Source organism: Oncorhynchus mykiss, chromosome 1, assembly GCF_013265735.2.
Source record: "Oncorhynchus mykiss isolate Arlee chromosome 1, USDA_OmykA_1.1, whole genome shotgun sequence".
NCBI classification, from domain to species: Eukaryota; Metazoa; Chordata; class Actinopteri; order Salmoniformes; family Salmonidae; genus Oncorhynchus; species Oncorhynchus mykiss.
The window spans coordinates 28,806,349-28,832,818 of record NC_048565.1 but is presented as its reverse complement, the minus strand read 5'-3'; the positions used below and the strand labels follow the sequence as shown (position 1 = coordinate 28,832,818).

Genomic DNA, 26,470 nt, shown 5'->3' with positions numbered 1-26,470 from the left:
AAATGGCAACTCCGTGCAAATGCACATGTGCCAATTGAATCTTAACAAGGAAATAGTTGGTGGTTGTATTTGATTATGTTAATTGAAAAGCATGGATTTCAGCACACAACTACAGAGGACAGAAGGTACACGGTTAGTGGTTCATAATACATATTTTTAAGTATTGATCATGAAAAACGTCATCACGCACTGATTTTTATCTGCAACAAGTCCATTTCGTGGAAACACCACTGGTAGGAAAATGTGTATATTTTCTTTATGCGTATTCTAGAATATTCACACGAAAAATGTTGCCAATTGGATGAACACCTAGTTTATGGCTGCGCCTGCATTCTTTGAAAACTGTATGAGGTGTCTTGAAATAATATGTAGACTTTTTAGTGAGACATTAAAGACATTAACCATGTTTCCTTCCAACCATTTTAAAGATGATGAATGATCTGACTCATAAAAAAAGTGTACAACAGGCCTTATGGAAACATCAAATTTGTCCGTAAAATTTCCCAACGTCGACAAAACAAAATGCTCGACAATTTTTCCCAGGGAAATAAATTATGCGAAAACTTAGGTGGAAACACTTTTATTTGCAAATATTGATAGACAAACCATAATGTCGCAGTAAACGCAATGATGTTTTAGCCTACTACGACATGGAAAAGTATGAAGAGTTCATAGGCATGTGCAATAAATTATTATGAATTTAAATTATTTAATAACTTCAACTTATAGTGGTTAAGTACACAGTGATGAGCTTCATGCAAATTTCCAATAAATATTGAGGGTAGGCGATCATTTGAATGATGCTGGTGACACGATGATCGGTGCTTGGCTGCCAATTATAGAAAGAAAACAATGCAACAGTAAACCTTTCGTCCCCCACGAATGATGCAGCGCCCCCCATGGGGCAATCAATGTAATTTTGTAAATGCCGAATCTCTTTGGCAAGACGCATCATTCACCCAAGTTTTGTCAAAATCGGGCCAGTGCTGTCAGATATTTCGTGTGAAGAACACATTAACGGATGAAAACAGATCCATAGTTCCCTCCCCGATTTCATTGTGGGGGACAATTGTCTTGTTTTTATCCATATTTTGACATATAGGCAAGGCTTTACCTACTCTGTCTACTTTATCAGCAAACGTGTCTGTAGAGCATGCACCAAAACCAGATTGGGCAAGTGTGTGTGATAAAAACCATTGGTAGAGTTGAAAATTCGGTGGAAACACATTAAACTAATATTTTTTTTAAATTCTGTACATAAAGAAGTTAGCGCAAAAGAGATTTTATTGCACTGTCATCACACACAGCATTTTATCAGCTAAAAAGTAAGTTTGATGGAAATACCACTCTGGTGGGAAATCAAATGTATCATATCCAATCTGTCGCCAATTGGATGGAATACTAGCTACCGATACTTGAGAGTGGGCAATGGGACAAAATAGCATTTGAAGTCTACTTGGGTACACAGACTTCACCTCAGCAGCTCAGCTTTTCCCATATTAAATTGCCATTTTGTGCACACTGATCAGCACAAACATTGCATAGTCAACACATTTGTAGGAAATGCATTGTGAAAACATAAAATCCCATCTCTCATTGAGGTGGAAGTTGTTTTAGAGAAAGATAATTAGTCAATCTTGGGTAACAATAGCATAATCCATAGCATAGGCTAATGTAAACAATATTTTGGTCAGGTTTATCATAGCACCACAAAATAATATCTGTGATCAGCTACAAGAAGGCCTTTACCATGCATGGGAAATGGTGCTGGGCTGTCCCTATTTTGCTCCTAAAACGACGTGCCTGTGCCAACCAATGAGGTAAGAGAATGGGTGTGGTAGTATGACGTATAGATGCAAACCCTACGTGCAATCCGTGCAACCCCCGTCGATTTCAGCCTATTGACTGGTGTAACCAGTAGTGTTTCTTCAGTCGATTCACTCCTTGACATTTAACGGTCTTGTCTACTCTGCTGTTTGAATAAACCCGAGACGCATATTTTCTAGATTAATTAAAAACACATTGCTTGAAATCAAATCTGAGTATTTTTTGTCGAAGCAAGCCTGATTCTACATTTACTTTTATCTAATTAATTCAAACTGTAGGTTATTTAGTATTAATTTTAAGACAACATGAAGACGAAATTCATCAACGGGGTGTCATCCTCCCCTTCTATGTCGTTGGGTTTGTTGATCACTGAAAATGCACTTGAGGTGCAGCCAGATACTGAGGATGAATGCAAGGACATCATCCGGCCGGATGAGCCCGACCTGGACACGAAGCGCAAGGCATATTTATGGTGCAAAGAATTTCTCCACGGTGCGTGGAAAACGGTGACAGAAGAGGACTTTCAAATCAGTTTAATAAGGTAAATATAATCTTTGAGCCCAACCATTACTTATCAATATTTAATTTTCATACATTACACAGAGAAACCGTTATTTGCTGCGTTTTTCTCTCCCTAGTCATGATGGTGTGGAACACCAAACCTACCATAATTATAAATAAATAAATGCTCACATGAATAGATAAATAATTCCACATAAATAAATGACCAATAAAATACATAAATACTGACCAAAATGCATTCATTTTTCTCTACATATCTGTATGTATTCAAATATTTATTAATCTATTATATAATTATTCACTGTGGGTGGTATCTAACACACCATTGGTTGATCAATTTCACTGTGTGTTGCTTTTTTCTGGCCGATGGTCCGAAATGTAAACAATTAAACTACACACATTTGATAGATTTACAACCGGTAGATAACTACAGTAGCCCACTTCTTCTGACAAGTAGGATGGCTGCAATCAGGCGAGCAGTAGCCAGAGACTTGGCAGTGCTGGCTAACGCTGCTGAAAACAACACCTCTCCAGATTACCTGCTTTTCCGTGTGGAAGTGTAACGGAGGTTAGCTCTTGTGAACTCCTTACAGTTCTCAGCCATTATCTTCGCCCACAACTGCCTCATGTGAACTACAATCCGGACGCTGTGTTTTAACATTTAAAAACATCAATAATCATTGCTTGCAGTATGGCTTTGGAAGCATATGGCCCTTATCTTTCATCAGCGAGAAATAATCATTCAAATAAAAAAGATACACTTACTGTAGCAGTTTTGCACAGATCCATACAGCTATGGGTGCCTCCATCTGAGGAAACTACACTTCCCAAGTTACACTTACACGCTGTTTGGAGAATGCTAGATATCTAATAATCACAGGTGGTAAACCTCTTGTCTTCCATCTGTTTTCAGTAAACAAGTGCTGTAACATGGAGATATAACCATGTGGGAACACTAACCCTATTAAGGTGCGTCAATTTAACCTTTTGTGTTTAAAAAAATATTTCTTGGTAAAAAGAAAGATAAGGTCCTTATGCTTCCAAACCCGTACCGCAAACAATACATGTTAATGTTCAGACGAATCTTAACAATGCTCCCCCATACAGAAGACGCCTTCGTCCAATGACACTTATGTGTAATGTAATGGAACTGAGAATCATGATCAAGGGCTAAATGAAGGTAAGAACGTACCATAACCTCACTCCACAGCTAGCTTGAAATGTCACAGATGGAGCTATCCAATTGGTACCTATTGTATAGCTTATTCGGTTCACATGTTGTCAAGCTGGCAGTCACATGTGTTGGTGAGGTATAGGACCCTCGTTCAAGCCCAGTCAGTGGAATGTTCAAGGAGGCAGCGCTATATGCTAAGCTAGCACACTGACCCTGGTTATAGAGGCATGCATTGAAAACTTGGGTCAGCTAGCTGTTACAATGGGCACAGAGGTGGACCCATTACTTCTTTGGAGGAAGTTTCCCGACGAATTCACCAGAGTTCAGGTTATAACAGAGAGTCCTGGTGCAACACACCATATACAATCACCCTCTGGGCCACCATAATCACATCGTTTTTCAACTGGTCATTCAGTACAGTATCGTTTCTGTTTAATTAAATGTTGAAAACTGTTCTGTTGTACTGAATTCACCCCAGGCAAATGAAATCGAGCAACGCTCTGTGACTGTTACGTCCGTGCAAAAAAAACATCCCACAAACTCAGGTGGAAAACAAGCTGCCTAAGTATGATTCGCAATCAGAGACAACGATAGACAGCTAGCTGCCTCTGGTTGGGAACCATACCCGGCCAACAAAGAAATAGAAAACTAGAATGCCCACCCAAATCACACCCTGACCTAACCAAATAGAGAAATAAACAGGCTCTCTAAGGTCAGGGCATGACAGTGACATTGATTAACCAATGGTTTGCTAGATTCATACATTTGCTTGACACCCCGTCATCATCATATTGGAGGAAGAAATACAGAAATAAATATATGAAAATATAATCTAAATTAATAAAATGAATGAATGAAAGTGTGACTCATTTAAATATATATTTTTTTATCTATATGTGTGCATTCATTCATCCATTTATTTATCTAGTTATGTGTGCGTTTCTTTATTTATTCATGTATTTATTTATTTATTTATTTATGTATGTGTATTCATTTATTTAGGTATTTATTTATTATTATGGCATGCTTGGTCCTCCATATCATGGTGTCCAGTGGTATGATAGGGTTTAATAAACAGAGAATATGATACTGTGATAAACCTAAGTAATGTAATTTCAAATTAAAACGATTCCTATGTCTATATGGGATTGTATTATGTGTTTTTGAATTTAAAGGCCCAGTGCAGTCAAAATTATGTTATTCCTGTTTTATATCATATTGTACAACAGCTGTTGAAACTAACACTATTAAAGAGTGAGAAAAAAATGACCAGTGTTATTTCCTGATAGTTGCTGGTGGGAGTTTCGGTTTTCCATGGTGACATAATCATGTGGTAAATTGGTTAATAGACCAATAACAAAGAGAGTTCCAAACCTCTCTGCAAATAACAGCTAATTTTCAGTTTTTCCCTCCCCACCCAGACAGTCCTATAGCAGAAATCTTGCTTGAGAAACAATTTTAGCTAAAAATCTATATTTGCCCATTTGAATGGAAATCTATTGCAGTACGGTACTTAATTGTTACCCAGAAATGATTTGATATAGATATAAAAACGTCTGTATTTGGCCTTTAAAGCATCACTTATTATTTATGGGCTTTCTATCCCAGAACAAAAATGTTATTTAGCCCGCCACATTCATTGACCTGGGGGAATGTGACTCTTCTATGAACTTTATTTGTTTTTTTGTAATGTTGTGACAGGGGTGGCCTCAGCAACAAGCTCTTCCTCTGCGCCCTGCCCGACACCCAAACCAGTGTAGTTGATGAACCCCGTAACGTCCTCCTGCGCCTGTATGGAGCTATTCTACAGGTGTGTATAACATCTATAAACAGACAATGAAATGTTGAGTGAGTCAGTCATATCTTACCAAACACATGTTCTTATCACACAATGTCCAGTGTATAAAACATACATTTAATATATTATTTGTTTGAATTTCATTGACTAAGCTGGTGATCATTATCATGTCTCAATGAAATGCACCCATATACAGTGGAATTTCGAAATTATTGACACCCTTTATAAGATTGAAGAACACCCTTTATAAAGATGTTATGTGGTCATTTTTGATCATCTTTATTAAGGCTGTCAATCATTTCGGACCCCACTGTATGTGTTGTGTGTCCTTTGAATTTTATATTCAGTTTAACTGAAAAATTCCGTCAATGTTCTTTAGGCTAAATACGTAGCCTACCAAAAGGCACAATCTTGGACCCTTGAAAAGTTCCATTTGAACTAACCTGATTTTCTGGTCATGTTTTAGAATAGAATAGAATGTGATAATATACAAGTTTAGGAAAAACACAGCCTACATGTATTCCCTGATAGGTTCTAAGAAAGCTGAGCAGTGGTCTAGGCTTTGCTGCTGGAATTTGGGGTTTGACAGGAGGGGAAGGAGATATTTTCTTCCTCAAACATCTTGTGGTTGAAATGCCCTCTCGGCCAAATACCCACATGATGGGTGGCTCAAGTCGTGTGCACATGTGTGTTGGTGTGTGTGTACGCTTACTTGTGTGTGTGTGTGTTTGTGGGTGTGTTTGTGTGCGTGTGTGTGTGTGTGTGTGTGTGTGTGTTTCTGCTGTTGTGGTGTGATGTACCCCCATGGCTGTACATGCATATGTTCTTTGCCGTAGGCCTTCCAAAAGGAGCGTGCCTTGAGCACACTTGTTTCCAGGTGATTCCACCATACCATACACGGTAGAGTATGAGATCCCTGAAGTCTCAGTATTGTCCACAACAAAGTTCATCCACATTGTTATGGAAGGCAGCTTGTGAATTGATGCACTTGTGAAGATACGGAGGGTGGGGGGTTGTGTGTTAACCTTTCCTATCCTTTTCATATTGGAAAAAAGTTGTCAAATAACATAGTAATACAAAATAAGACCAATGAGAAAACTCACATTGCAAATAAATAAATAAATTGGAGCTCACCTGACAGCAATTCAAATGTGAGGTGTTGCGCAGTAATTATAACAACTAGTAATAACAACATTTCGTAATCTAGTTTTTTTTTGCGTCATGAGCTACTGCCAAATGACACAGGGGGATATCATTGCTGATGACGTGTCATTAGGTCCACATTACATTGCTCATAGATCACATGATGGAAGGCTAGTTAGGACAACTCCAAGATAACCTCCTGGCTAAAATCAGATGACCAGAGAATCCAGGTCAAGAGTCCGTCAAGCTGACATTCTCCTTTAGTTGGATGGGAATGACAAAAGCAACAACTCTGATCTAAACCATTTTAGCGTAAAACAATTGAAGTAACACTATAAAATAGAAAATAGAATGAGACACGCCACATATCTAATAAGAAGTCATACACCATTTGGAACCTGAGGACAAAGACCCATGAATTAAACATGTAGAATTAGCCATAAGATGTAAAGCAACAAAGATTATTGTAAGAATCGAATAAAATTGAATATTAATATCTATTTATTATGGTCTCATGCAGTTTAGGAGATTCTTTCTGAATGATAATGGCAGTGGGTACCCTTTAATGCCAATGTTCTCAGTGCAATATTAGCACACCTGTTGCTAGCAACACTATGTACTTCACCAAAGTAACGTGCCCATTTTGACAGAAAATTACACAATACATTTTTCTCAAATGTTTCGACCATATCTACAGAGGAATTAGAAATGTCTTATCAAATACCGAATGTGATTAATATCTCTGAAATTCATGAGTAACTGGGTTTCCAAAGAGGAGAAAATATTTAAAGTGCTAGTTTATAGATAGGGCAGCCATGCCAATATCTGCCTTTTATGCCAGAGCATACCGTAAGTGATTTAGCTGGTGTTGAAGCCAAACCTTAACCTTCATGCCACCTGCCTTGATCAGGAGATAACAGATCCCTTTCATAGAGCTCATCTCTCTGTTTCTACGACCTTAATATCTCAAGTCGGTCTTTAAAAGGCACTGAGCGCTTTCCTATTGCCTTTTTGGCCGTTAACTTGGGGACTATACTGTACTCTGTCATTGTCTCTTTGTGAGGATGCTGTAGCATGATGAGTCTTTTGAAAATGTACATGTACTCATGGTTAGTTTCTTGCTTTTTCTTTCATTGATAGATGTCCTGTAATAAGGGGGAGCCCAGACAGTCAAACAAAGAAAATCTCTTTCAAGTAAGTAACTAATGGCAAAGGTGATCTACCCAGACTATTGGTTAGATTTGCCATCTGATTGTGAAAATCCCCACAATGTTTCATTTTTCTGGCCTGAAGACTGTTTTTGTTTTCATTTTCTGGAGTCTGATCAAATAAGTCTTAATAGTTTATCATGAAAGGTTTTCGTAATTGCCAATGGACGTAGTGATCACTTTGAAAAATACCAGACCATTCCCCAAACGGGATGGTATAAAAGTGTGTTAAGAAATAGCCATGTTGAGTCACCACTTTGGATGGAGGTCACCTGTGTTAGTTGATGACAGCAAGATAAAGAGAGGGTAATCCGACCAATGTGTCCATGTCACTCATCTGTCATTGCTATGCCATTAGTATCTTTTGCATGAGATTCACAGATTTATCCTAGAGGCTAATCCTACCTTGGCTAGCCAGTCTGTCCCCTCATAGACCTCACTGCTTCTTAACTGTGTGCATGTTTGTAGCCATTTTCTCATTACAGTGTGATTTAGGTTCACATGGACAACAATATTGCCCGTAAGGTTATTTAAATACGGTTTAAGGGCAACGTGGCATACTTTAATATAGACTCACATGACTAATTACAGTAATGTCGTCTTAACTGTAGCTTCAAGTGGAAAATCTCCACACCTGCTGTGCCATGGTCATGTGACCGTAGCCCTGGCACAAAGGGGGTAGAGGGATGGCAAGTGGTACCCATCGGATGGTACTCTGGCACTGAACAGTGTTAATACATTGTATAGAGGTGCTGTCAATGGTGTGCGTACTGGGAGCGGAGTCCGGTGCAGGAGAGCAGAGAGTTGTGAACAGGCGCACACTTTATTTAGGCAGGAGAAACCAACAGACGGACGCCACTGCGTGGAAACCTCCATCCAATATGACAAAGTGCAAAAACGCGCAAACAGTCACAACAATAAAGTACAAACAAATTAACATACCTTGTGAATATAAAACACTGAATAAACACACACCAGAAATAGCGTGTCAAAAATGACACGTAACACAAAACAATCACACACAAAGACATGAGGGGGAACAGAGGAATAAATAAATACATGTAGTGTGATTGGGTAATGAAAACCAGGCATGCAGGGAACAAGACAAAACTAATGGATAAATGAAAAATGGAGCGGTGATGGCTAGAAAGCCGGTGACTTCGACCATCGAACGTTGCCCGAACAAGGAGAGGAGCTGACTTTGGCGGAAGTCGTGACAGAACGCATGGACCAGCCACCACCGGCCTGAGGAGAGACACATGGGATGAGAGGTTAATATGGTAATTAGGGGGAAGCTGTAACATACCTCGTTCACTCTCCTCAGGACTTTAAATGACCTCACAAACCGCGGGCCCAGCTTCCGGCAGGAAGAAGGCACAGGGGCAGAGCTTCAGTGGCGTACCCGAGCGCTGAGAGAGCACTGCTCCTATCCCAGCTTCGGTGGGAGTCGGCTAATTACGCACGGCTGCAATGCGGTCGCTCTCCATCTCCACTCCTGACATGGAAATCCAATGCCCTAGGAAAGAGAAAGAACAAGCATTTCTCAGCCTTAACGTATAGATCATGCTCCAACAGGCGACTAAGCACTTTGCGCACCAGGGACATGCTCGGCGCGTGTAGTGGAGTATATCTGGATATCATCGATATACACCACTACACCCTGCCCGTGCAGGTCTCTGAAAATCTTGTCTACAAATGATTGGAAGACTGATAGAGCATTCGTCAACCCATATGGCATGACGAGGTACTCATAATGACCTGAGTTGGTGCTAAATGCCGTCTTCCACTCGTCTCCCTTACGAATACGCACCAGATTGTACGCCATCCTGAGATCCAGTTTAGTGAAGAAGCGCGCCCCGTGCATTGACTCAATCGCCGTGGTGTTAAAAGGTAGCAGGTATCATACCTCACCATGATTTTATTGAGACCTCGATAATCTATGAATGGGCACAAACCGCCATCCTTCTTCACAAAAAAATTAACTTGAGGAGACAGTTGAAATGGAGGGCTGAATGTACCCCTGACGCAGGGATTCTGAGACATATGTCTCCATAGCCACTGTCTCCGCTTGCGACAGGGGATACTCGGGACTCCTGGGAAATGGAGTTTCTACCAGGAGATCTATCGCACAATCCCCCCGTCGATGGGGTGGTAATTGAGTCGCCAAATCGGCATATTCTGGGGGAATGCGCACGGTGGAGACCTGGTCTGGACTTTCCACCGTGGTAGCACCAACGGAAACCCCTAAACACCTACCTGAGCACTCTCGCGACCACCCCACGTGAGAGCCCTCTGTGGCCAAGAAACAGTGGGGTTATGACAAGCTAACCAGGGTAGGCCTAGCACCACAGAATACGCAGAATAATCATTAAGGAAAAGACAAATATTTTCCTTGTGACCCCCCTGCGTTACCATATACAAAGGAGCGGTGGCCTCCCTGATAAACCCTGACCCTAATGGTCAACTATCTAAGGCATGAACGGGGAAAGGCATATCCACAGGAACATTGGGGATCCCTCAACTATGAGCTAAACCTTTATTAATGAAATTCCCAGCCGCACATTAATCTACTAGCGCCTTATACTGGGAACGCGGGGAAAATTCAGGAAAAGTGACAGAGACAAACATATCTACAAGAGAGGGCTCTGGATGAGAATGGTGCCTACTCACCTGGGGTAACGCCAGAGTGCCCTGCCTGCTGCCTTGATTCCCAGAGGAACCAACCCGGCACCGACCAGCAGTGTGACCTCTGCGACCACATATGGTGCTCGAGCGGGAACCCCCTCCGGTCTTCCTGCGCACCATCCCTCCCAACTCCATGGGTACAGGAGAGAGGGTGCGGGAGGATGGAACAACCAGACCCCGATCTAGACGTCCACGAGTAGCCAGCATGTTGTCCAGCCTGATGGACATGTCCACCTGCTGGTCGAAGGTGAGGGTGGTGTCTCTACAGGCCAGCTCCCGATGGACGTCCTCGCGGAGACTACAGCGGTAATGGTTGATCAGGGCCCTGTCGCTCCATCCAGCACCGTTAGCCAGGGTCCTAAACTCCAGAGCAAACTCCTGTGCGCCCCTCGTCTCCTGCCTCAGATGATAGAGGCGCTCACCAGACGCTCTGCCTTTGGGTGGGTGGTCGAATACTGTCCTGAATCTCCTCAAAATGGTCCAACGCCGCAACCTCCTCTACACACAGCGCTGGCCCACTCCAGGGCTTTCCCGGTGAGGCACGAGGCGAGGGCGTAACTCTTCTCACGGTCCGATGGAGCTGGGTGGACCGTGGCCAGATACAAGCTTAGTTTGAGGAGAAAACCCTGGCAGCCGGCAGTATCTCCGTCGTACCCCTTAGGTAGGGATAAATGGATCCTGCTGGGTTCAGGCGGGAAAGGGCGCTCAGGGGAGACCCTGGTTGTGCTGGTGAAGGCACTGGAAAAACTCAGTCTCTCCCAGCGGTCCATATTCTGGACAACGCGATCCATGGAGGCGCTCAGATTGTCAATCATCTCCATGTGTTCCATGACGCGCTCCTCCACCTCCATGGCCGGGTACCTTCTCCTGCTGACTTCATTTTTTGGTCAGAGATTCTGTCAGAGTCGTGTGTATAGGTGGCAGGGAAGTCAGGCGCAGGAGAATCAAACGGAGTGTAATGAAGTTATTTAATAACAATAAACAAAACATACTCCAAACACTAACTGTAACAATAAACAAAGTGGGTACGAGGTCCTATCGCGCACCAATACAAAAACAACACAACACTGAAATACAAACAATCTCTGACAAAGACATGAGGGGAAACAGAGGGTCAAATACACAACAGGTAATGAATGGGATTGAAACCATGTGTGTAAGAAGACAAGACAAGACAAAAATGGATCAATGATGGCTAGAAGACCTGTGACGTCGACCGCCAAGCACCGCTCGAACAAGGCGAGGCTTCGACTTCGATAGAAGTCGTGACAACAGGGAAGTCATTTTCCAAAGACAATATTTCAGACCGGTCTGCACTAGTTACGGTGGACATTTTCCCCATTCAAGTCTATGACCATTGAAAAGCATTGGGATTTATGCAAATGTGGTTGCAGTGTGAAAAGTATAAGTAGTATCAAAATGTTTTTTTCAAGCACACTAACCAATGGTAGTCTGGACATTTTAAAGCTGTTTTGGTGTTTGTAGCTTTCACGGTTTTGGCGCTAGAGGTTCCAGCTAAATTATTATTAATTAGGAAATGTGGACCACAGTAGTGTTTTTGAGGAATTGTGATTTAGCAGTCAGAATAGTAGTGTTCACACCTGGACAGCCCACAGTGGACCTCAGTATCCTGATAAAAGGGACATCACATTGTATCACTTTCTGTTCCACAGATTAGTTGTAATCATGTATTTAAATTGACAAATCATACTGCATATTCAGTTTCAACAGAGGAAATGGTAGCCATTAAAAAAAACACTTTTTCTTTTTTTCAATACTGAGGAAGGTTGAATGAATGGAGTGCTGAACAGTTTCACGACAAAGTGGTCATCAACAGACCAGGATGTGGATGATAGATAGCATTGTTGATTATTAACCTGAAAATTAGGCTACTTAGCCAATTAAATTTGAAAAGCCTTGCTCAACAACCTGTTGTGATAGGTCGTAAAATAAATGTCGTTGGACTGCTGACCCACTTTTAGAGTGATTTCATGGACATGGAAATGCATTGTACATGTAGACCTACATACAGGCTGCAAGGCCACAATGTTCGTCAGGATGATTATGAAAACAGGTTGAGCAGATTTCCATTTGGCATCCATCAGCACCACAGAGATATGTTGTTAATATCATCGGAGCAGAACCCATCTGCGAATGTGTCGAATATGAATACTTGCAGAGTTTAAAATTGGCTTAGTTGTTTTTAATAGTTCTGCCACACTAAGGATCATTATGGCTTCACATGTACAAATCTATGGTCTCACCCATTTTATGGCATGAAATCCACACAGTGGATAGACCTAAAGATGATATCTCTCTTTTGAATAGTGGGAAAGCCATTCAAAAATGAGTACTGTAGAAGTTCCCCATGTTGTCAGTGATTATTTACTTAGTGTTGAGGAGTAACGGATTACATGTAACGGATTACATGTAATGGTAACTATAATCCGTTACATTACCAGCAAAAATATTGTAATCAGAGTACAGATACTTTTGAAAAACTAGATGATTACTTTGAGGATTACTTTTAAATTCAGAAAGTATGTTTGCGGAAAAACATTGTAGACACCTCTCTGTTTTCTCAATGACATTGAAATCAGCATTGAAAAAAGGCGCAAATTTACATTTGTTCCACCTGAGTGAGTCTGACCACAAGTCAGAGACTACTATGATAACACACCAGATGTGTTTGATGGATCAAGGGAAATTATCAGGAATAGGCTTTTGTAGGCTACAGTTCAAGCTGTCTTCCAAAGGTGAGCATCCAGGTCAGCATCCAAAGATTATCCAACTTGAATAAACGCTTATAGGTAAGGATGACAGCACTGGTGTAGTCTACAGTGATACTTATTATTGATATCTACATAGCGCATTGATGTGAATCCCACTGCTTGCTCTCTCATTTAGCTATTTGCGCCTTACACGGAACTCAAACCGGCTGAGTGCGTGCGCCATCGTGCATACATTTATTTTTTCCCCCTACACCAAACGCGATCACGACACTCAGGTTAAAATATAAAAAAAACTCTGAACCAATTACATTAATTTGGGGACAGGTCGAAAAGCATTAAACATTTATGGCAATTTAGCTAGTTAGCTTGCACTTGCTAGCTAATTTGTCCTTTTTAGCTAGTTTGCTGTTGCTAGCTAATTTGTCCTGGGATATAAACATTGAGTTGTTATTTTACCTGAAATGCACAAGGTCCTCTACTCCGACAATTAATCCACACATAAAACGGTCAACCGAATCGTTTCTAGTCATCTCTCCTCCTTCCAGGCTTTTTCATCTTTGAACTTATATGGTGATTGGCATCTAAACCTTCATAGTATTACCACGACGACCGGCAACACAGTTCGTCTTTCAATCACCCACGTGGGTATAACCAATGAGGAGATGGCACGTGGGTACCTGCTTCTATAAACCAATGAGGAGATGGGAGAGGCAGGAACTGCAGCACGATCTGTGTCAGAAATAGAAAGGACTTCTATTTTAGCCCTTGGCAACGCAGACGCTCGTTGACGCGCGAACAGTGTGGGTGCAATAATTGAATAACATAGATTTCTACATTTATTTTGCAACGCTCGCAGACCGTGTAGTCACGGTATTACGGATTGTGGTTGTTGTGGATGGCTGTTCACAAATGTGTATTTGAACCAAATAATGGTTGAATTCAAGAAGTTTAAGCTGCCTATCAATAATTGTTTTTGAAACCAGTGGACAGCCAGTGAAAAATGTGCTCTTGCAACAGCTGCATAGTGCGGATCCAAGCCTATGGAAGAAAAGTGCGGCTTTTTTTGCTCAATCTAATTCATGCTGATTTTTTTTAAAGTCCATAGGCCTAATGGACACATGCTCAAACTCGCACACTTTTGATAGACTTAATGGGGCAATCTGTAGATGCTACATCCATTTTTGGATTCATAAATTATATATATATATCCATTGATTCTTGAAGGATCTAACTTAGAATTGCCTCATGAGTTTAGTTCAACTGTTACACCCAAAAGCTTGTTTTTCTCCTTGAGACGGAAGGGGTACAACATTTATTAGAATGACTGGAATTCTGATAGACTTTGGTTGTTAATGTAAAGATATAATTTAATCATTATTATATGTAGTAGAAATTGATGGATTAGAAGAAGCCTACATAACCAAACCATAAAGGCCAGCTATGTAAACTTTAACATTGATTTATCCTGCAATAAAAGTAACTGAATGTAATCGGAGTACGTTGCTGAGTTTGGGTAATCCAAAAGTTACGTTACCGATTACAATTTTGGACATGTAACTAGTAACTGTAATAGATTACATTTAGAAAGTAACCTACCCAACCCTGTTTACTAATAATGTTTTCCCTATGTCTATAGTCATATGAGGTCAGTCCAATGTGCATTCAACACGCCATTAGCAAAGCACTACTATGGTTTATTTTCCTCCTATTTGGCTTCCGACAGAAAGAGCTGAGTCACTTTGAAGTGCACACTTAGCAAATTTCTTGCCCGATAGTCAGAGTCCACAGACCACTGCCAGCTCATAGCCTTTACAGTCGATAAGGGCACCTGTTCATAGCCGCAGGAAGTAGGGGTGCTGATGAATCAAAATCCTGCCAAAATATATTTAAAGAAAAAATAATATATGTATAAAATAAACTTTTTCCCACCAAATTAGTGCACTAGGCCTATTACTCCTGTATGAGCAGAGAAAAATACCCCTTGACAGCACCTCCACCCCAAAACATTTTCAAATCAAATTTATTTATATAGCCCTTCGTACATCAGCTGATATCTCAAAGTGCTGTACAGAAACCCAGCCTAAAACCCCAAACAGCAAGCAATGCAGGTGTTGAAGCACATTGGCTAGGAAAAACTCCCTAGAAAGGCCAAAACCTAGGAAGAAACCGAGAGGAACCAGGCTATGAGGGGTGGCCAGTCCTCTTCTGACTGTGCCGGGTGGAGATTATAACAGAACATGGCCAAGATGTTCAAATGTTCATAAATGACCAGCATGGTCAAATAATAGGTCTGGGACAGGTAGCACGTCCGGTGAACGGGTCAGGATTCCATAGCCGCAGGCAGAACAGTTGAAACTGGAGCAGCAGTACGGCCAGATGGACTGGGGATAGCAAGGAGTCATCATGCCAGGTAGTCCTGAGGCATGGTCCTACGGCTCAGGTCCTCTGAGAGAGAGAAAGAAAGCGAGAATTAGAGAGAGCATACTTAAATTCACACAGGACAACGGATAAGACAGGAGAAGTACTCCAGATATAACAAACTGACCCTAGCCCCCCGACACACAAACTACTGCAGCATAAATACTGGAGGCTGAGACAGGAGGGGTCAGGAGACACTGTGGCCCCATCCAATGATACCCCCAGACAGGGCCAAACAGGAAGGATATAACCCCACCCACTTTGCCAAAGCACAGCCCCCACACCACTAGAGGGATATCTTCAACCACCAACTTACCATCCTGAGACAAGGCCGAGTATAGCCCACAAAGATCTCCGTCACGGCACAACCCAAAGGGGGGGCGCCAACACAGACAGGAAGATCACATCAGTGACTCAACCCACTCAAGTGACCCACCCCTCCTAGGGACGGCATGAAAGAGCACCAGTAAGCCAGTGACTCAGCCCCTGTAATAGGGTTAGAGGCAGAGAATCCCAGTGGAAAGAGGGGAACCTGCCAGGCAAAGACAGCAAGGGGGGTTCATTGCTCCAGAGCCTTTCCGTTCACCTTCACACTCCTGGGCCAGACTACACTCAATTAAATGACCCACTGAAGAGATGAGTCTTCAGTAAAGACTTAAAGGTTGAGACCGAGTTTGCGTCTCTCACATGGGTAGGCAGACCAGTCCATAAAAATTGAGCTCTATAGGAGAAAGCCCTGCCCCCAGCTGTTTGCTTAGAAATTCTAGGGACAATTAGGAGGCCTGCGTCTTGTGACCGTAGCGTACGTGTAGGTATGTACGGCAGGACCAAATCAGAGAGATAGGTAGGAGCAAGCCCATGTAATGCTTTGTAGGTTAGCAGTAAAACCTTGAAATCAGTCATTGCCTTGACAGGAAGCCAGTGTAGGGAGGCTAGCACTGGAGTAATATGATCACATTTTTTGGTTCTAGTCAGGATTCTAGCAGCCGTATTTAGCACTAACTGAAGTTTATTTAGTGCTTTATCCGGGTAGCCGGAAAGTAGAGCATTGCAGTAGTCTAACCTAGAAGTAACAAAAGCATGGATTCATTTTTCTGCATCATTTTTGGACAGAAAGTTTCTGATTTTTGCAATGTTACGTAGATGGAAAAAATCTGTCCTTGAAACAGTCTTGATATGTTCGTCAAAAGAGAGATCTGGGTCCAGAGTAATGCCGAGGTCCTTCACAGTTGTATTTGAGACGACTGTACAACCATTAAGAGTAATTGTCAGATTCAACAGAAGATCTCTTTGTTTGTTGGGACCTAGAACAAGCATCTCTGTTTTGTTCGAGTTTAAAAGTAGAAAGTTTGCAGCCATCCACTTCCTTATGTCTGAAACATAGGCTTCTAGCGAGGGCAATTTTGGGGCTTCACCATGTTTCATTGAAATGTACAGTTGTGTGTCATCCGCATAGCAGTGAAAGTTAACATTCTGTTTTCAAATGACATCCCCAAGAGGTAAAATATATAGTGAAAACAATAGTGGTCCTAAAACGGAACCTTGAGGAACACCGGAATTCACAGTTGAATTGTCAGAGGACAAACCATTCACAGAGACAAACTGATATCTTTCCGACAGATAAGATCTAAACCAGGCCAGAACTTGTCCGTGTAGACTAATTTGGGTTTCCAATCTCTCCAAAAGAATGTGGCGATCAATGGTATCAAAAGCAGCACTAAGGTTTTCCCGCGGCCATGCACCTGTCGGCTACAACGTATTTGGATTGTACTCAAGGCTATATGGGTTACTACTGTATAGTACTGTATATAAAGTGTAATAATGGCGATTATTTTTAATGTACTTAGCTACATTAATATGCAATAATAAGAACCCTTTATTTTTAAGTATCAACATACAGTGCCTTGCGAAAGTATTCGGCCCCCTTGAACTTTGCGACCTTTTGCCACATTTCAGGCTTCAAACATAAAGATATAAAACTGTATTTTTTTGTGAAGAATCAACAACAAGTGGGACACAATCATGAAGTGGAACGACATTTATTGGATATTTCAAACTTTTTTAACAAATCAAAAACTGAAAAATTGGCCGTGCAAAATTATTCAGCCCCCTTAAGTTAATACTTTGTAGCGCCACCTTTTGCTGCGATTACAGCTGTAAGTCGCTTGGGGTATGTCTCTATCAGTTTTGCACATCGAGAGACTGAAATCTTTTCCCATTCCTCCTTGCAAAACAGCTCGAGCTCAGTGAGGTTGGATGGAGAGCATTTGTGAACAGCAGTTTTCAGTTCTTTCCACAGATTCTCGATTGGATTCAGGTCTGGACTTTGACTTGGCCATTCTAACACCTGGATATGTTTATTTTTGAACCATTCCATTGTAGATTTTGCTTTATGTTTTGGATCATTGTCTTGTTGGAAGACAAATCTCCGTCCCAGTCTCAGGTCTTTTGCAGACTCCATCAGGTTTTCTTCCAGAATGGTCCTGTATTTGGCTCCATCCATCTTCCCATCAATTTTAACCATCTTCCCTATCCCTGCTGAAGAAAAGCAGGCCAAAACCATGATGCTGCCACCACCATGTTTGACAGTGGGGATAGTGTGTTCAGGGTGATGAGCTGTGTTGCTTTTACGCCAAACATAACGTTTTGCATTGTTGCCAAAAAGTTCAATTTTGGTTTCATCTGACCAGAGCACCTTCTTCCACATGTTTGGTGTGTCTCCCAGGTGGCTTGTGGCAAACTTTAAACAACACTTTTTATGGATATCTTTAAGAAATGGCTTTCTTCTTGCCACTCTTCCATAAAGGCCAGATTTGTGCAATATACGACTGATTGTTGTCCTATGGACAGAGTCTCCCACCTCAGCTGTAGATCTCTGCAGTTCATCCAGAGTGATCATGGGCCTCTTGGCTGCATCTCTGATCAGTCTTCTCCTTGTATGAGCTGAAAGTTTAGAGGGACGGCCAGGTCTTGGTAGATTTGCAGTGGTCTGATACTCCTTCCATTTCAATATTATCGCTTGCACAGTGCTCCTTGGGATGTTTAAAGCTTGGGAAATCTTTTTGTATCCAAATCCGGCTTTAAACTTCTTCACAACAGTATCTCGGACCTGCCTGGCGTGTTCCTTGTTCTTCATGATGCTCTCTGCGCTTTTAACGGACCTCTGAGACTATCACAGTGCAGGTGCATTTATACGGAGACTTGATTACACACAGGTGGATTGTATTTATCATCATTAGTCATTTAGGTCAACATTGGATCATTCAGAGATCCTCACTGAACTTCTGGAGAGAGTTTGCTGCACTGAAAGTAAAGGGGCTGAATAATTTTGCACGTCCAATTTTTCAGTTTTTGATTTGTTAAAAAAGTTTGAAATATCCAATAAATGTCGTTCCACTTTATGATTGTGTCACACTTGTTGTTGATTCTTCACAAAAAATACAGTTTTATATCTTTATGTTTGAAGCCTGAAATGTGGCAAAAGGTCGCAAAGTTCAAGGGGGCCGAATACTTTCGCAAGGCACTGTATATTTATCTGTAAGTTAACAGACTTTTCTAATAAATTGTGTCAGACTGTATAGGCCTATCTTTTGAATTCTAGCTATTTTAGAGCTCTGGGCTCAGATAATTGCTCCTGCCACCATTTTACTCCACAGTTGAAAGCCCTGGTATCTTCTTTGGTTAAGCAGCCACAATTACTAATTGATGCTGTTGGCAGGCTCTGCCTCTCTCAGTACAATTGGCCCCTCGTTTTATTATTCTCCTCATGTGGAACGCAACTCACTTCTTCCCTTTCTGGTCCAAATCTGCTTTTAAACTGGACCTGTGTATCATTGATTTATAAATTGTGAATGCTAGATCCCTGGGAAAATGATCCTATCTCTTCCAGACAGCCTAAGCTTGTTTCATGTGATGTAAGGTCATGTGCCTCATCATCAGCTTCCGCTGTCTAAGCTGTTCTCATTTAATCCTATAGAATTGAATGAGTTTCTGTCCTACTAACCCCCACTTGATGAAAAATCACAGCTAACATTGGACCACAGGTTGGCTGCAGTCGTTTTTAGCTTATCCTATTAATTGTCTTCTCTTCCAGTTACCATGAAAACATCAACCAATGACTAAGTCATTTTCCTTCCTAATTTCTAAGGTTGGTTGTGCAAGGCAACAGTGACTGACAATCCTGAAGTTCAATAGAAGTTAACAACTTTCTGTTCTATGTGTCTGCAGGGTGCTGAGGCCATGGTGCTGGAGAGTGTGATGTTTGCCATTCTGGCAGAGCGGGAGCTTGGGCCCAAACTCTATGGCATCTTCCCCCAGGGCAGACTGGAGCAGTTTGTCCCTGTAAGTGACTCTGTGGAGTGATAATCATTGATAGAGAAAACAAATATTTACGACTGTGTGCCTCTGTGTGCGTGTGTGCGTGTGTGCGTGCCTGAGTACGTGTATGTGTGTACAGGTGTACTATCTTAATTTAATCACTCTGCTGTCACAGAAAATGATCCTGCGCCGCAGTAAATGCAAACTTGTAGTGTATTCAAGGTTTAAAAAGTATTCTAAAGTTTGTAATTTCCACTTTAAATGTCAGACTTGATTTCCCCTAACAAAAAATGTATCAACCTCTACAAAAAGGTCCATTAATTATAATCCATAGAGTGTATTGATTATACTTTATTTTTATACATAAATTATTATCCACAATTCCTGTAGGATTATTTTCCTGCTGTGAGAAATTGTTCAAATTAAGATAGGAAACCTGTAGGATCTGTGCATGTTCTGTTCAGTGATGTGTGTTTAATTTACAGTATGTACAAAGGGAATACATTTGACATTTTAGTAATTTAGCAGACAGTCTTATCCAGAGCAACTTACAGGAGCAATTAAGTTTGAGTGCCTTGCTCAAGGGCACAATGACAGATTTTTTTATTTGAGCCAGCGACCTTTCGGTTACTGGACCAACGCTCTTAACTGCTAGGCTACCTGCTGCCCTAACCATACTAAATATCTTCCCTTTTTAAAGTGGCAAAAAATAGCTTGAAGTGATAAGTAAATTGATTCCATGCCCATGTTGCCGAGGCATTGTCCTAACAAGAGTTATCTTGCAAAATTCAACCCACACCTCAGGCTAGACAATTTAATCAATTGAAATAGGTACAGACCAAGAGTATAGTCATGTTCTATCTGAATCACCAGTTTTGCTTGTATGATGTACAGTACCAATCCAAAGTTTAGAAACACCTACTCAATACAAGGTTTTTCTTTATTTTACATTGTAGAATAACAGTGAAGACATCAAAACTATTAAATAACACATATGGAGTCATGTTGTAACCAAGAAAAGTGTCCCAGGTGGTTACCTCGTGAAGCTGGTTGACAGAATGATGTCTTCATTATTTATCACTTATTTTACCAGGTAAGTTGACTGAGAACACATTCTCATTTACAGCAACAACCTGGGGAATAGTTACAGGGGAAAGAATGAGCCAATTGTAAGCTGGGGATGATTAGGTGACCATATGAGGGCCAGATTGGGAATTTAGCCAGGACACCAGGGTTAAAACCAGGGTTACTCTTACAATAAGTGCAATGGGATCTTTAGTGACCACTGAGAGTCAGGACACCCATTTAACAACCCATCTGCACCCTATATAGGGCAATGTCCCAAATCACTGCCCTTGGGCATTGGGATATTTTTTTGTTTTAGACCAGCGGAAAGGGTGCCTCCTACTGGCCCTCCAACACCACTTCCAGCAGCATCAGGTCTCCCATCCAGGGACCAACCCTGCTTAGCTTCAGAAAAAAGCCAGCAGTGGTATGCAGGGTGGTATGCTGCTGGCAATGTAGAAAATAGTAAAAAAGAAAGAAAGAAAAACCCTTGAATGAGTAGGTGTATCCAAACTTTTGACTGGTACATCTTAATACATTTTTTAGAACAGCAGTAAAGATGTTTTAGTTATCCACTTAAAGTCCTCGGAGACCAAGAAACCACAGAGGTCAAGCAAATGGCCTTTAAGCAGCTTCTGCTGTGATAAGATCTTAAACTGTTAGTGTTGACAGTGGCCAGAGTGGAGGGAAGAATGCATTGAAGCTGGTTATATCCTCCATTCTTTTTGACAACCCTATCAGCAGTTGATAATGTTGTCTCTGTTTATTGTTGCATAAAAAGTTGTCAGCTTGATGGGATTTAAGACAAGCTGTATTCAGCTAAGACTTGAAGACCTGATGTCCTTTGTGTTAATAGAGTCGCAAATTGGACACAGATGAGCTGAGCATGCCAAGCATATCTGCTGAAATAGCTGAGAAGATGGCCAAGTTCCATGGTATGAGGATGCCTTTCAACAAGGAGCCCAAATGGCTGTTTGGAACTATCGACAAGTGAGTTGGTCTCTTATAATGCAATTTCCAATAGAAACTGTAAACCCTCTTTGCCTAACCTGACCTCACTGAAAGCTCCAAACAAACATTAGCTATCACACATATCTCCTCTTACAAAATGGTTGCTAGTTTGCTTTTGTTGGTCAATCCTCAAGTCACCTGGTTTGAGAATAACAGAGAGGTTAGGGGGGTAGGATGACCTGAAATATTCTGCTTTTACAAAATGTGATGCTGTTTTCAAATGAAACACAATACCTTTTTCTTGTTAAAGCTTTTAGAATTGATTTGTTTTTTTTCCACGTTTTGTTGCGTTGCATCCTTATTCTAGAGGTAATTGAATTGTTTTTTCTCTCTAATGATCTAATATAATTTCATGCAATAGCCCTCAAGTAGAAACAAATAGAGCTTGTGGAGAAAGCAGCGGTTAGAGCGTTAACGTGTGGAATGCAACGGACTGACAAACGGTACACCAAATTCCATGGGTTAAAATTGATTTGATTACATGTTAAAATTGAAACAGTATGTTTCCCAAAGTATTTGAAGAATAAAACACGCCAATAACAGACTTAGTGAATGTTCTTTGCCTTCCTTTTGATTATGTGTTTTATGAATGGCCTAGTGAATTGACTTACAGTATTTACTTACAGTTAAAACAGGGCATATAAGTTGTTTAATGGGTTAGCTTATCGGAGTGAAATATTGACTTGTTGACCTGCTTCGTGGCCTAAGGATAGTTTCAAGGAAATCACAGAGAAAAAGTTGCTTGTCCTCACAGATAATGCGTCATTTGTACGAGTATAGACAAGAAGTGCATTATCATCATCGCTGTGATAAAATTGTGATATCTCTCTTATCTTTAAACTCTACAACCTCTTGCATCCCATATGTACCCTGACTGTCCTAATGTTTCCCCTATCCACAGGTACCTGAACCAGGTGATGAGACTAACCTTCACCAGGGAGTCACACATTCGCAAGTTTGCCCGTCTGAGGAGCTATAATCTGCCCCAGGAGATGGAGAGTCTCAAGTAAGGCCACCCTGGTTCCTGAATCACGTACATAACACCTTTTAGACTAAGCACACAGGAACAGACATGAACATGTATATGCAGTAATTCAGATATGTAATAGTCACGTGGTGTTTTCCAATAAATTGGTGTGGAATCCAGTCAACAATAATAAGCCAATAATTCCATACAAAGACTCTGTTGTCTGAGTGGTTGAAATATGTGTTGGAATTTGGCATTCTGTTTTTTGGGGGGTAAACAGTGAATTAGTGGACATATACAGTGCATTCGGAAAGTATTCAGACCCCTTGACTTTTTCCACGTTTTGTTACGTTACAGCGTTATTCTGAAATGGATTACATAATTTCCCCCCCTCATAAATCTATACAAAATACCCCATAATGACAAAGCGAAAACAGGTTTTTAGAAATGTTAGCAAATGTATTAAAAATATAAACAACAGAAATACCTTATTTACATAAGTATTCAGACCCTTTGCTATGAGACTCGAAATTGAGCTCAGGTGCATCCTGTTTCCATTGATCATCCTTGAAATGTTTCTACGATTTCATTGGAGTCCACCTGTAGTAAATTCAATTGATTGGACATGATTTGGAAAGGCACACACCTTGACAGTACATGTCAGAGCAAAAATCCAAGCCATGAGGTCGAAGCAATTGTCCGTAGAGCTCAGAGACAGGATTGTGTCGAGGCACAGATCTGGGGAAGGGTACCAAAAATGTTCTGCAGCATTGAAGGTCCCCAAGAACACAGTAGCCTCCATCATTATTAAATGTACAAAGTTTGGAACCACCAAGACTCTTCCTAGAGCTGGCCGCCCGGCCAAACTGAGCAATTGGGGGAGAAGGGCCTTGGTCAGGGAGGTGACTAAGAATCCGATGGTCACGCTGACAGAGCTCCAGAGTTCCTCTGTGGAGTTGGTTGTCCTTCTGGAAGGATCTCCCATCTCTGCAGCACTCCACCAATCAGGCCTTTATGGTAGAGTGGCCACTCCTTTGTAAAAGGCACACGACAGCCCGCTTGGAGTTTGCCAAAAGGCACCTAAAGGACTCTCAGACAATGAGAAACAAGATTTTCTGGACTGCCAAGATTGAACTATTTTGCCTGAATGCCAAGCGCCACATTTGGAGGAAACCTGGCACCATCCCTACGTTGAAGCATGGTTTTGCCAGCATCATGCTGTTGGGAGGTTTTTCTGCAGCATAAACTGGGAGACTAGTCAGGATCTAGGGAAAGATGAAAAGAGCAAAGTACAGAGAGATCCTTGAAAAAAAAAAAACCTGCTCAGGATCTCAGACTGGGGCGAAGGTTCACCTTCCAACAGGACAACAACCCTAAGCACACAGCCAAGACACCGCAGGATTGGCTTTGGACAAGTCTCTGAATGTCCTTGATTGGCCCAGCCAGAGCTCGGATTTGAACCCAATCTCTGGAGACACCTGAAAATAGCTATGCAGCGACGCTTCCCATCCAACCTGACAGAGCTTGAGAGGATCTGCAGAGAAGAATGGGAGAAACTCCCAGCTTGTAGCGTCATACCCGAGAAGACTCAAGGCTGTAATTGCTGCCAAAGGTACTTCAACAAAGTACTGAGTAAAGGGTCTGAATACTTACGTAAAGGTGACATTTCATACCTAAAAAACAGTTTTCTCTTTGTCATTATGGGGTATTGTGTGTAAATTGATTAGGGGGAAAACGATTTAATTCATGTTAGAATAAGGCTGTAACGTAACAAAAGGTGGAAAAAGTCATGGGGTCTGAATACTTTCCGAATGCATTCTAACTTCTGCTTCTTACCTCCTGAAATATGGTTTGTTTTTCTTTGTAGATCTTTGCTGGACTCCACTCACTCCCCTGTTGTTTTCTGCCACAATGACTGTCAAGAGGGTAAGGATTTTAGGCATAGCATTGCTTTCTGTAAAGCTAGTGAAGATAGTATTTTAAATACAAGGTATTGTACTGTGTGGTGTAATAATTATTCCTGTCATCCTTTAGGAAATGTCCTGCTCCTCAGTGGTCGTGAGGGCTCTGACGAACAGAAGCTCATGCTGATTGACTTTGAATACAGCAGTTATAACTACAGGTCTGTAACTCAGGCCCTAGTGCATACTGTAATCATCCCCTTTATTACTGTAATCGTCCCCTTTATTACCGTAATCATCCCCTTTACTTCCGAGTCATAGACAAAACTTGTATACTGAATGTACAGCATTTCTTTGGGTTTCTGAGAGCTGAGGCACATTCCTCAGAAAAGGAGCTAGATCCAGCAGTAAACACTGTCTGTCCAAGGTGACACTTTCTCTGCAGAATGTAAATCGTATTTAACACAGAGAGGGATGGAAGGAATTTACCCAGGTAGTTTGATTTGTCATGTTTTTTACAACATTTAAGACAAGAACGTAGTCGCACATATTTGTGATCCAAAACATCTGGGTGTCTGAGTCTTATTTCATCATGTAAACAAGCCAGCCAGACCAAACAATCCATCCAGTATCTTACTGTAGTTTTTCCTGTACCACTTAGTATTGAGTTTGTTTTGTAAAGTGTGGAATTCATGAGTGCCCTATTTCTCGGAAAGGACTTTCACTGTTGTTGGCCTTGGCTCACAGCTAAGTTAGTACCGTCAAAACAGCCCACCCCTGCCGTCCTGACCCTCAGGCTCTCTCATGGTCATTGTACGTCACCACACGTGCTCCTCATTCTCAAGCCGGATCAGGTTTCACTGGGATCTCCTGTGTCCTCCCCAAAGCTTTGATTGTATGGGGGTCTAGGGTAAAACATAGATCATGTTTAGGAAGCTGGGTGCTCATAATAAAACAGTATTAAGTCTAATGGACATCTGTACGCTATGACAAAAGTCCAAGGAGGCCCATATTAGACTCACATTTTGTTTGTTTTCCCACTGTTTTTCTTCCAAGTCGGGTTCATTGGCAGCTAGTGTGGCTCGCTTGAAAGGGCTTGAACTGTACAGGTTTTCAACATTGACCCATATTGCCGCAGCCACGGGTAGAGAAAGGTTGGAATGGAGTTTAGCCTCCAAGTTGTTCCTTTTGTCTGGTTTCCACAGCAACTGTGATTCCCTTCGCAAAGAGCTACCTATTTTCACTCCCTTTGTGAGAACGTCTCTTCCTTTGCTATGGGAACATTTTACTGTAGGTCTAGTTTTCATTTGGACAAGCAAGGAAAGAGCCCAAGGAATCATAATCCTGAATACATGTGGCAATACAATGTCAGTCAAATTAAATCTTATTTGTCACAGGGGCTGAATACAACAAGTGTAGACCATTCAATGAAATGCTTACTTTACATGCCTTTCCCGACAGTGCAGAAGAAGAAAATAAAAACACAATAGAAATAAAACATAAGAATGAAGCTACAGTGCCTTCAGAAAGTATTCAGACCCCTTGACTTTTTCCACATTTTGTTAGGCTTCAGCCTTAATCTACAGTTTATTAAATTGTTTTTTTCCCTCATCAATCTGTGTTGCTATCATGTTGTGTTGCTGCCATGCTATGTTATCTTAGGTCAAATCAAATTTTATCTGTCACATCCACATGGTTAGCA

General features: G+C 41.4%; 1 protein-coding gene across 2 annotated transcripts in view; it reads left to right on the top strand.

Moving 5' to 3' along the window:
• The first annotated feature begins 1,871 nt into the window (after positions 1 to 1,871).
• Positions 1,872 to 26,470, top strand: part of LOC110520584 (choline kinase alpha) — a 36,782-nt gene continuing 12,183 nt past the window's right edge. The window contains exons 1-8 of one of the 2 annotated variants that reach the window (XM_021597978.2): positions 1,873 to 2,368; positions 5,225 to 5,333; positions 7,605 to 7,658; positions 19,735 to 19,848; positions 21,746 to 21,879; positions 22,802 to 22,906; positions 24,735 to 24,793; positions 24,902 to 24,989. In XM_021597978.2, the coding sequence (XP_021453653.1) occupies positions 2,133 to 2,368; positions 5,225 to 5,333; positions 7,605 to 7,658; positions 19,735 to 19,848; positions 21,746 to 21,879; positions 22,802 to 22,906; positions 24,735 to 24,793; positions 24,902 to 24,989 (899 nt within the window). In that variant the 5' untranslated portion in view covers positions 1,873 to 2,132. Of the gene's footprint in view, positions 2,369 to 5,224; positions 5,334 to 7,604; positions 7,659 to 19,734; positions 19,849 to 21,745; positions 21,880 to 22,801; positions 22,907 to 24,734; positions 24,794 to 24,901; positions 24,990 to 26,470 lie in introns of both variants that reach the window. The other variant, XM_021597987.2, reaches the window with a different exon arrangement.